The sequence below is a fragment of the Chionomys nivalis genome, chromosome 1 (genome assembly GCF_950005125.1).
Source record: "Chionomys nivalis chromosome 1, mChiNiv1.1, whole genome shotgun sequence".
Lineage (NCBI taxonomy): Eukaryota > Metazoa > Chordata > Mammalia > Rodentia > Cricetidae > Chionomys > Chionomys nivalis.
This window is the reverse complement of record NC_080086.1, coordinates 62,489,975-62,502,324: the sequence shown is the minus strand read 5'-3', so window position 1 is coordinate 62,502,324 and position 12,350 is coordinate 62,489,975. Positions and strand designations below refer to the sequence as shown.

The 12,350-nt window shown below is 52.1% G+C and overlaps 1 protein-coding gene across 4 annotated transcripts in view; it reads right to left on the bottom strand.

Annotated features, from left to right (window-relative positions):
* Positions 1-275: 275 nt before the first annotated feature.
* Eefsec (eukaryotic elongation factor, selenocysteine-tRNA specific) overlaps positions 276-12,350 on the bottom strand; it is a 226,172-nt gene continuing 214,097 nt past the window's right edge. For 3 of the 4 annotated variants that reach the window (XM_057770227.1, XM_057770243.1, XM_057770235.1), the window contains one exon: positions 276-1,269. In XM_057770227.1, the coding sequence (XP_057626210.1) occupies positions 1,079-1,269 (191 nt within the window). In that variant the 3' untranslated portion in view covers positions 276-1,078. The remainder of the gene's footprint in view (positions 1,270-12,350) is intronic. The other variant, XM_057770251.1, reaches the window with a different exon arrangement.

Below are 12,350 nucleotides of genomic sequence, written 5' to 3'. Positions count from 1 at the left end.
ACAGCTGTAGGGAGCTGGCCCTTAGGGGCCTGGCAGCAAAACCCAGTCCCTGCTTGTCTTCAGCTATAGGTTTCCTTGACTGCGGCTGCCTGAGGCCTGGCCAAGGATGGTGAAGGGCAGTCACTGTCATCCTGGCCTCTTGGATGCATGAGGGGCTTGGCGGGCTGATGGCATATTTGATTAGGGGCCACAGCGTTCAGGGACGCTGTGTTCTGTAGCCTGGGTCCTTTTCCTCTGCCCTCAGCTCTGGGGCTTAACAGACCCAAGTCATCTGATCACAACCTGCCCCTGTTAATATTTTTAATGCCATTTTTGAAAATTAAAGCATAATGCACTGATTACTGGGATAAAGGGAGGCCTTCACGTCTGTCTGGAGGTCAAACAGGGAAGCGCTGGGACATCTGCTACCCTTACAGGTGTCTGGAAAAGCTCTGACTCCTCTCATTGGTCAGCTCCACCCTCTCGCCCCATCTCAGTCTCCACATTAAGCCTGAGGGTGCTGGGACTGGAGATGAACATGAACAGGGTCCATGTGCTCCACCCTGACCTAGCACTCTCGGAAGTCTGGTCCCCAAGCTGGAGGTCAGGGTCTGTTGACCTCTAATGTCAACATGGAGCCCTAGGGTGCTAGCCACTGTCCAGAGGCCTTACTAGGTTCAGCTGCTCAGAAAACTTCAATTCTTCAATGACACCCCAGGAGCCACTTGGATGGTCCTCACCCAGTGCCACACAATACCCTATGATGCCTGCTAACCCTGGAAGACAGGTAGACTATGGGTGGCTAGGTCACATATGGGATGTTTATTTCCAGTTGCAGGGTGCCAGCTACTTGGGGTAGGGCTGCAGACACCCTAACTGGGGAAGCCTGTGGGGCCCAGGCTGCTGGCTCTGCTAAGGCTCTTTCCTAGCTAGACCTAGCTGTTATCCCAGGTGGGTGAAGGGATGGCAGGTTTTCTCAGTGGGGATGGCAGTAAAATGGGGCTGCCCGTAGGATTGGGGAGATTGAGGCACGTCGGGGGGAATCTGGGACTGTAGTCTGGCTTGCAGCTGGGCAGGAGGCCCTGGGGGGCTGGTTCACTTAGGGATTCTGTACCATGCGCTTCTGGGTGTCAAAGACATAGCGCTTGAAAGACAGACTGAGTGTCACAGGCTGCACGGGCTCTGGCCGTTCAGTGCCCTCCTCTTGTTTAGTGGTCTCCCCACGGCCAGCTCGGTTCCGCTTCTTGAGTGTAGGCGTCAGGATCTTCTTAGACTCAGGGCTGAGGCCACCTGGAGGGATAAAAGTGTCACTACTCACTGTAGGCAGAGCTGCCTCCTTGTCTCCCCGCTCCATACCCTTACCCAACCCAGTATCACCCTCTGCCCAACAAGGTAGGGCCTTTGTGACTCCTCCCCACACCCAATTCACTATAGCCAGTCACTCTAGGGGTATAACTCTCTGATCTTCTGACTTCTTGCCTGGCCCCTAAGGACCTAATGCTCTCTGGGAACACTGTGCAGGACACTTGAAGGTTCTGGCCACCATGAAGACACCTTATGCTGGAAATCTGACCCTGAAGCAGGCTGAGGTTCTGTGCCTTCTGTTTCTGGGTGGGTTTAGAGGAGGGGGCCTCAGCAGGGAGGTAAGCAGGGAGGTTTAATCAGCTTTCCTTGGCCAGACCTCCTGTGGGGGTCTCACTCAGGTTGTGGGAGACACTGTCTCTAGCTGGTTCCTCCATCCTCACCACCCACCCTGAGTAAGGTTGGGTTCTTTGCTATCCCCAAGAGCTAAGCATGACCTTTCTTCATCCAGAACACCCTTCCTGCTCTAACAGTGGAAGATGTCCCATAGCCCTTCAGGAAAAGGTGGTGTTTAGCCATTTTCAGTGAAGTTGCACCCTGACAGCACCCGGCAGCTGAAGACACTGCCTTAAGTTTAGATTGAGTTCAGCACCCCACATGTTTGTTTATCTTGTGTTGAGACTTACAACCAATTGTCTTGGGTTTCTGGATGAGACACTGGGCAGAGGCTCAGGCAGTGTCTGCTAGTGTTTACTGGCACCTGGGTGAATCTCCTGGCAGTCCTGATTCTGAAGGCCAGCATCCACCTGCATGTGGGCCTCTGACAATGACTTTTTCTTCCAAGACAGGGTTTCTCTGTGTGGCCATGGCTGTCCTGGAACTCACTCTAGACCAAGTTGGTCTTGAACTTAGAGATCTGCCTGCCTTGTTTCCCAAGTGCTGTGATTAAAGGCATGCGCCACTATTGCCCAGCTCTGACAATGATCTTGAAGAGGGATCCCACCTCTCTAAGCACTCTGCACTGGGCCCTAATCACTGTAAATTTAAAAAGTGGTACATCCCTGGAAAACTGCAGTCCGTTAGGGACAGCTTGTCTCACTGTATAAAGGGTCTGAACTCATTCTGACAGACGAAAGTGAGACTATGAGCTACCTCAAAGCCTGGATCCCCTGGAAAAGCTGCTAACAGGGCCCTGGAACCAAGATGCCTATGGTCCCCTGCCACAGTGCACCCAGTAGAAGGTGCCCTCCTACAGCTGCCTGGTCTTTAGCCCTGCATCTGTGACTTTGCTTCCTCCTAGACGGTGCCTAGGCCCTGGAGCAAGAAGAGGGCCCTGGGCTGGTGCCAGGCCTGCAGGTATCTGAGTTCTTGAATCAGAGCTGGGCCTTCCTCCTGCTGGCACCAGACCCTGACAAATGGTACGGGCCTGTCTCTCTCTGGTGCCAGGAGGTCTGATCGCTGAAGAGGTACAGGGCTCCAGAGCGTCTGTGCCATGCTGGGGAGACAGGTGTGGCCCAATCAGCGGTCCATCTCATCTGTGATAGCTCTGGTTACACACAGTGCATACCGCATCAGCACAGAGCAGGCAGGGATGGAAGAGGAGTCTGGTACAAGCAATACTGTGGCCATTTAGCAGCTGGGTCACCTCAGCCATCCCAGGGGTCTGGGAACAACACCAAGGGTCTACCAAAAAACCTGTACCAACAGCTCCTGGGGCATATGGCTGATATCACACCGTTTCTTCAGGTGGCATGTGCTGAGGAGTTGGAGCTGTACCCACCACAGGCACGTGGCCCAGCTCAGGCTGCAAATGCCTCTCAACTGCCCAGGACTTCCTTTTAAAGATACTTGGCACTGTAGGATCAGTGGACAGCCGGGAGTAGGCACACAGTCTAAGCCAGCTCCCCTGGAGAGATTCTAGCTTGAGAAGACCGACAGTCAACAGGTTTGGAAGCAGTCTTAGATAGCAGGAGGAACTTAAGGAAATGTCCCCATGTCCCTGGGAGGGCGATGGTAGCAGCTTTGATGTGCCTAATGCAGGGCTCTTTGAAAAAGACTGCTGGACTCATGGCCAGGTGACAGGGACCACCACAGAGATTGCTAGCAGGCTATATAGACAGAAGGAGTATGTGTTATGGTCAAGTCTATGAAGTATGTGCTTGCTTCTGTGGGAAAAAAAAAGGTGCTGATTGGGTCAGGGAGTCAGCAGGCAGCTATAGCCCCTGTATCTATAGCCAGGGTGCCATCAGGCAAGACAGTTTTCCACCCTGCTACCCCATTCTCCTCGCTCTTCCTTTGTGCCTGGGCAAACGGCAAACACCCACTTTCCTGTACCGCATATCTGCATATCCACCTCTGTACACTTCTGACTTTGTTAGCCCCTCAGCTAGATGATGCACTCCCTGGGGTTCAGACAGTTGTCACCTCTCAGGCCTACTGGCGACCTGGCCACTGTACCCAGCCTCTCTAGCCCTCACCTGCTCTAGTTCTTTCCCATAACCCCACCTCATCTGGTAGACTCTATTGCCTCCGTGTTTTAGTATCTGTTGTCTTTACCTGACCAGTTCTACCATAGTGAAGTTTCTGTCTTTACTATGTGATCTGCACTGGGAACTCTGGCTCCCAGTTGTCAGTGCTGGTGAGACCCTACAGGGCTGGAGGCCCTAGAACAGAACCCAAAACAGTAAGCATCTAGAAGCAGCCTGTAAGGTAGTTCCTGCATAGCCAATGTCAACCAAGAAGTCTACTTCCAGGAATGCAAACCAGACAAGTGTGTGCCATGTGGGCCCAGATGTGTAGAGGTACCTTCATGCAGAGGTACCCAGCTCTCACTGATCAGGGCTGGGGGCACTGAGGTGCCAAAGAGCTTCACACTTGCCCAAGGTCCCACGGTGGGTGGTGGGCAGTGTTGCTGTCTAAGGTGATCTGACCCCATCTGTGTTTGAGCATTAAAGAACCATATGTCTAACATTAGTTAGAGGGGCCCTGAGACCAAGGGGTGATGAGACAAAACCCCTTGTTGTAGTAAAGTGATGGCCTGTATGACTAAATGCAACTCAATGAACATTTAAAAGCAGATTCATGCTGGGGCAAGGACTCGGAGACGGCTTATTCCGTAATGTACTTGCAAGCCTGAGGACCTGAGTTCAGATCTCCAACAGCCAGGGACGAAACTGGGCAAAGTGGTGAACACCTATACTCTTAGCGTTCAGGAGGGGAAGACGGGTCCCTGGGCTTGCTGGCTGAGTTTTATGAACTCCAGGTTCAGTGAGACTTTGTTTCAACTAAATTAGGGAAGTAACAGAGGAAGACACAAAGTTGACCTCTGACCTCTATACAAACGATGTATTCTAAACTTAGTTCAAACAATGCAGCAGGCAGAACTTTCAGAAGAACCCTGCCAACTGAGCTACAGAGAAAAGACCAGAAGGCTCTATGACCAGCTCCCGGGACCACACGGGTGACAAGCAGTGCCTTTCCTCTAGTTTTCTGAACTGCCCAAGGGCTCTGGGTAACCCTGGGTTAGGCACAGAGGCCATCTACAAAGGCCACACAGTGGCCACTCCAGAACTCAGACAAGAGACAATGTGTAGCAGTGCACCCTAGCACACAGGCAAGCAGGGGAAAGAAGTCCAGGTGGGTCCCCACAGCCTGGTGGTGGGGCTCAGGGCACATCCACCTGCACTCATCTCTATTACATACATCTACATGCCAGCTCCTCCATGTTACACACACCTGTATGCATCCTACCCAAATGAACAGGGCAGTGATGAGGCCCGGGGAAAAGATGCCTGTCCCTCAAGCGGTCCAAAGAGCAGTCTGGCTCAGGCATCAGGTTGGATTTTGGCCCTCTCTCATGTGCCAGCACCAGACTTCTCCTGGTAGGGGATGTGCTGGGGCTGAGGTAGCCCATGATGCCCCCTGATCAGGAGGCCTATTCTCTCCCTAGACACCACGAGTCCTGGAGACTGCTCTATTCTCTTTTGAGCCCAGACCCCAGGATGTAGTGGGGGTGGCAGTGACCCTATGTGACACCACTGCTCATGGCTTCCCATGGGGACCTCTCCCAGGGCCTGGCTGGCCTTTCTCACTGTGCGCCAGCCCCACACAAAGGCACAATGGGCTGTAGGCTGCTGGGTCTTGGCTCTGCTGGGCAATCAGGGAAGAATGTGGGAAGCAAAGTTTTTCAAGCCCAGCGCGGGTGCTGCCCGGCAGTGTCCATCAAAGGCCAGCAAATTGCCTCCAATTGCTGGCGTCGCTTTCATGTCAGGGGCCAGACTAGAAGAGGGGCCTTCACGTTGGTGGGCAGCTGGCACCCCCCAGTGGGAATGGAGCTCTTGAGAGCATCCTGGGGTCAGCAGGCCCCTCAGGGATTCACTGAAGCCAGAGCAGCTATGAGGAGGCTATAGAAGCAGGACACAGAGAGAATGTGGGTAGGAGTTCTCCTGGGGCGGCAACCTAGTAAGGACTGCTGGCAGCTGACTGGCCACAGAGTCTAAGTTCAATAGGCTTGAACTGGACAGGACGCAGAGCCATGTGCAACTCTGAGTGGAGGTGACCTGCTGGTGCTGTTGGCAAAGGTAGACGCCAGCTTGGGTGGAGTGGGGTTCTGGCTGGCATGACAGGAATGGATGAGTTGGTAACAAGGTGGAAGAGGCTTTAATGCAGCCTGGCAGTCACATCTAGTTCCTAGGAGGCTTTGGTTGTACCCTACTTGTAGGGGTCCAGATGAGGTGAACCGAGGTTCTATCCTCTAGCTATGTGACAGAGCTGGGGTCTGAATGTGGGACTCCCACTTGCCATGGTTGGCCTGTTATCTGCTTCCTCACCTGACCAGGGACAGATTTTGAAGAGTTGGGGAGAGAAAGCTAGTGCCTTCTGGGTTCCCTCTGAACTTCTCTGGAGCGTGACTTGGTCCTCCTGCCCTGTGTTGGCAGGTGTGGCACCATGCTCACTGCCTCACAGGCCTGCCCTCGCTAGCTGTGGGTACCAGCTCCCTGGTTTCCCTCTTTTCTTCTTTGCAACGGTCATGTATGTAAACAAAGATGCAATTTGCTTTAAAGAGATAAGGTGATTAATTAAAAAAAAATCAGAACTGTATTCTGCTGTCCCAGTAACAAAGGGAATTAGGGGAGGGGGCGGCAGACAGGCCCGTGCAGCCACAAAGCCACGTTCCTTTCGAGGCTCTTGAGCACACTTGATGGCTCACATACTCCTTTGATTGGAGGAAACAGAGGCAATGGGCCCTGCATGCCCATTTTGATGTCTTAATGTTGCCTAATTCCTTCTTTAATTTATATTAAGCTTCTTAGCAGCAACAATGAATTCTTCAAAAACAAAAAAGGGCCCGTTGCAGAGATATTCCCGCATCAAGTTAACTGAAGTAACAATGAAGCCGAGCTTTGGAGATTGGGGTGTGTAGGGGAGAAACAGTTCAGTGTGTGGAAGCTTTTTAAAAAGACAAACCCCAAATCAGTCTGATCCAGACAGCAACTGACTTGGTCTTGAGACTCAGAAGGAGGCTTAGCCATTTGGGAGGATAGCCTAGTAGAGACATTTGCTGTCCTATGTTCTTATTCAGCTTGGAGGGGAAGCTGGCCACAGATGAGCTGCCAACCATCTGAGGCCAACTTCCTACTACCTGATCCTATGAGGTTACCACCCCGAGGAGGCTGCTCCTTGAAACATGTGTCGGCACTAGGACATGCCCAGTTAGGCCCCGGCCACTGCCTTGGCAGGGTGTCATTTCACACATGCAGCATGGAATCTTGGACTTTCTGGCAATCCTACCCCAAACCCCTGTGCCCACTCAGGGCTAACATATGCTCCTGAGACGTCCCAGGGCCTCTTCAGGGGCAGGTCCTGCTGATCAGGCCACAACACAGCCCAAGTGTGAACTTCCCAGGCACTACAGGACACATCTCTCTGCTTACTCATCTCCATGCTGTCCAAAATCTTGACCACTCCTCCCAGTTCAGTCTTCCCTGAAGAAATCTTTAGATCCTCATGTGTGTTCAGACGAGGCCTGTATTTCCTAGGTACCCCAGTGGCCTGCCTCCTACAGACCTCTTAGCATGCCTCAGCCCCCTGTTTTAGTCCCTGCTGGGCTCCTTCAGTGGGGTATAGCAACTGCCTTGGTATCTCCTGTCTAGACTTTCAATAAGAGGTGGTTGTACCCTGATAGTTTTCCTCCTGGAGTCAAGGCATTGACCCTTCCTCAGAGACTCCAGCAAGGGCCACCGTGGCCCCTTCAGCTTGACTGGCCCCAGCAGAAGGGTCCCTGAGTATGGTTCTGTTCCTGGGGTGACTCCCTTTACAGGAGTCAGAGCTTCTTGCTAGTCTGTTGGGGTCCCAGTGGCCCTCTCATGGCCCACATAGGCCGAGGGGCGATGAGCCTGTCTTCTGATTACAGCCAAGCAGGATGTGGAGGGGTCCTGGAAAACCAGACCTCTTCTACCCCTGCTGGCCACCTCCACCTGGACTCGGAGCCCTTTGGGACAAGGATAAGAAGGACGTCTTGGATCTATGTTTCCTCCCCTGGGCTCAATCAGGTTTGCTAGGAAGGTGCCCACAGCTTTTAGGAAATGGGCCATGGTGCTGGATGAAAGGGGTGAGAGGGCAGTGGGGACAGAGCTGAGGTGCATGGGGAGTGGGGGCAGTACCATGACAAAGCTGAGGTGGGGTGGGTGGGTAGGTAGTGAGAACTGCCCCTGCAGGGTTGTAAGGAAGTGAGGTAGTCGCTCAGCACCCTCTGCCTCCTGTTCTTCAGTGAACTGACAGAAGTCAGTCTCTGGTCTCTTCTTCTTCTTTTTCTTTCTTTCTTTCTTTTTTTTTGGTTTTTTTTTTTTTTTTGTTTTTCGAGACAGGGTTTCTCTGTGGTTTTGGAGCCTGTCCTGGAACTAGCTCTTGTAGACCAGGCTGGTCTTGAACTCACAGAGATCCGCCTGCCTCTGCCTCCCGAGTGCTGGGATTATCTGGTCTCTTCTATCACTGCTGTTGCCAGCATCCCCTTACAAGCTCACTCACCTAGCCAGTGCCACACAGGTGCTCTACAGGTGAGTCACTGCCCAGGCAGGTGAGGCTCTCAACTGCGGTTCAGGAGCAGGACTTACATCCAGAGCTGTGCTTACAAAGTACCCACTGCAGCCTGGTGCTCAAGGCAGGCCAGACCCTTTACTGCTCTCCAGGAACTGTCACCAGGGAGGGTCAGGCTCCAGGGCATCTCTTCAGAAACTTCTGCACTTTGGGTCACCATGGGGAAATGTTAGTTGGTTAGAACTGAGGGCTGCTGGGTGTTCTCTGCGGACAAAACAGTCTTCAAAGTAGCTACATGCTATATAGAGGGATCTTGAAGGGAGAGCATCTCTGGGAGGCCAGCCTGGCCGCAGAAAGCTTAACTCTGGGCCAGTCAGCGAAATGCTCACTGCATGGTGACTATGCGCCATGGACAGCCACATCTCAACTGCAGCACCTCCAGGACACTCATATGCCAGGAAACTGAGGGACGGAGACATCCAGTAACTTGCCCAGGGGCACAGCGAGAATGTCCTCGTTTAGATCCACACCTTTGACCAGTTTGCACAGCTCCTTCCACCTTCCCTCCTTTGTGCTTGGGGCAGTACTGGTCTGTGACAATCTACGGTGCGTGAGACACACTGGCAGGGCAGTCCTGAAGCTGAAGAGTTGGGGGCAGGTTCCTGGTGACTTCCCACAAAGTATTCCCCCCACTACTCAGGGGGCAGAATTTTAATGCTCCCACCCTCCACATGTACACTCTTTAACATAAGTTAATCTTCAATTAAAATACCTAAAGCAGAAACTAAGATAACTGGTTTAAAAGGTAGAGCTATTGACAATAAAAGTCATCTTCATATTGCCTTCACATTGCTTTTTCTTAAAAAACCCCACACATTAAAAACGTCATTTTTATGACTTGGGGAAAAAAGCCATCGAGAATAATGAGAGTGAACAAAGGCTCAGGAGCAGTCATTTTCCAGGGCCCATATGTGGCATCCTGATTACTGTATCAGCTCTGCTGCCAGAGAAGAAGGCAAAGCAAGCACAGGTGACTGGTACCACTGTCCTCTATGGCTGGCAGGCGAAGGGCAGGGGGGTTATCCCTCTCCATCCCTGGTCTTCAGCCCAGGGTGTCCAAACGCACAGCTGATGCTCTGCATATGAGCTGATTGACTGAATTATGTGTGGTCCCTAGGGAAGATCTCAAGCCTGGACTGTAGCTCAAAGGGGCATGCCCCATTGAAACACTGGCACCCCAGCCTGCCTTCCTGGTGTATCTGCCAAGGCTAGGTTTCCTCATGCTGAGACTAGATGGGTCCTTGGGCCCAAAGCAGGGTCTGGAGAGCAGTACCTCTCAGGGACCAGGTCTTGGTTCCTCTTCCCCAACTGGCCCCTCTGGCCCAGCCCTCCCACCTTCACAGCAGCTATTTCTTCATCTACTGACTGCTGCCTGCCCGGCCTCTGACATCACCATGCAGCACAGTGGCTGGTGGTCGAAAGTGGCTCTTGTCTACTGGTTTCACATTTTCCAAAATACTCACTGTCTTCTGACCCAGGCTGAGATTCATCTCTGCATGGCTCCAAGCTGTGGTTCATTGTGGCTAGTGGAGTTTTTCACATATATGGGGACCTCAGGCAGGCCTCTGGTTTGGGCCCCTCACTGGGGATCCGAGTCCTGGTGGTATGCTGTGGCATTGTAAGTGCAAGGGTTCCCGTCTAGCACAGCACCAAAAGAACAGCCATTGTCCAGATCTGGATCCAGCCTGGTCCTTCAAAGCCTGGCGGGTGCTACGAGAAGGCATCTATTTTTGAGGGGACACGGGATCATGCCCAGGCTCAGCTGCCTGCTGTGGAATACCAGGCCCTACCACTCACAGGTACAAAGGCTCAGGGGAAGAGTTCTGTGCTGGCCAGGTCCTAGGAGAGGGACAGAAATCTCTGCTTCCAAAGACCATGCAGAAGCCTTCCCTGCAGATACCAAGTGCTTAGGGCTGTTGGCTAAAGACCGGAGGGGTCAGAGGAATCAGGGACAGGAGCCAGCACACTCTGGAAGGAGGTGGGTCTATCACTTCCTTCTCCAACCACACATCCTTTATCATGCAGTGCACAGAGAGCGGGTCAGGGCAGCCCTGGGTATCTCCTGTGTGCCAGGCCTTGCCTCCATTTTCCTCCCACACCTGTGGGAATCAAGGCTGGTGACTGGTGTACTGGGGTAAAGGTTAGACAGAAGAGCACTGTGGCCTGGGCACATGCCTGATGTCACACAGAAAGGAAGTGGGGGTGAGGGGGTGGCTTCTGTCATGGGACAAGGCTTCCTGTGCTGACAAGATGGGCCACCCCTGTTGTAGCCCCTGTTATAGTGGTCAGGCTCGAGGTTCCCCCATTTCCCAGAACATAGTGGTTAGGAGAAGAACCACAGGCACAGGCTCCTCAGATAAGTGTCCCCAACACTGCCTCTACCTCCCCATATGCTATACAAATGCCACCTGGCCCAGAGTGACGCATCTAGGTCTGCTGTGGACAGAGTGGCTCCTTTCCGTCAACAATGCTCCAAACCCCAAAGAATACTGTCTTCACCATGACCTTGGGTTGTCAGAACAGTATGGATTATACCTGAGGAGAAAGTCTGGCTACATTTTTAGAAGGCCTTAAGCTACCACATGCTGGGGATACACACAAAGAAAAAGGCATTTGGAGCTAGTGACCTCTCACACCAGATTTCCTGGCCTCGGGGCTAAGCCCAGGTACCAATGCTCACTAGTGCTCCTTGCATAGCGTCACAGTGGCTCTCCAGCGTGCTTGCATTCTCACCTGTGATCTGGGTATGAGGACTGAGGCACTGAGGGATGTGGGGTAGACACATGGCACACAGAAACACCACAGACTTCTCTCTCTGCTCTGACAGCCGTGCCAGGGCTCACTGCAGCCTACTAGATGCTACATCTGAGGATACTGCCCAGCACCTTCACAACCTGCCCTCAATAAACATATGCATGTTCTCACAGCCCAGGCCTGTGGCAGGGACCTTATGTGTCCTGTGCTGGTGCCCTGTGGCTCTGCTAGTAGAGTACTGGCTACCTCCTGGTGGGTTCTGAAGAGCAATTTGGCACTGGAGGTCTGCTTCCTGCTCTTGTAGGAAGTGGGACACAGACCCACTACAGGCCATATCATGAAGACAGCAGGAGGTGGGTTTTGGGATTAATGCAACACCCCTGTTCTGTTGTGGAATATTAGTTTAAGATGTGTTATATCCATTAATGTTATGGAACATTTGTTTAATGATGCAAAGATGTATTGCATTCTTTAAGTTGCATTTTTTAACTCTATAAAGCTGTGTTATTTTGCCTGTCTAAAGCACTTGATTGGTCTAACAGAGACTTGAATGACCAATAGCTAGGGAGGAGAAAGAAAAAGGTGGGGCTGGCATGCAGAGAGAATAAATAGGAGGAGAGATATAGGGAAGAGAGTGAGAGCAAGGAGAAAAGGAGAGGAGGATGTCAGGGGCCAGCAACCCAGCCACACAGCTGGTCACTGAGTAAGAAGGAAAGATATGATATATAGAATAAGGAAAGGTAAATAGTCCAGAGGCAAAATGTAGTTAAAGAGAAACAGGATAATTTAAGCGAGAAAAGCTGGCTAGAAACAAGCCAAGCTAAGGCCGGGCATTCATAAGTAAGAATAAGTCTCTGTGTATCAATTTGAGAGCTGGGTAGCAGGCCCCCAAACAGCACAACAAAACAAAAGCAAACAAACAAGCAAATAAACAAAAAAACCAACTATATTGTTCAGTTAGGGAGCATCCATGAAATCACTGTCTAACGAAACAAAACCCCTCCCAGTTTTCCTGTAACTGGAATATATTTATACATGTGACAGTGTGGTGTCAGAGACAGCTAAGGCTGTCCCCAGTGCTCAGGGCAGGTGTCCTGAGGCATGCTTCTTCTCCAGCCCTATCTGCAACTGAAGAGAAGGGTACCATGGCAGGCAGTGGCTAGTGTTTTGAGGACTTTTGGCTAAAACCCAAGCCATACAGACTATCTATGGCTCCGTTC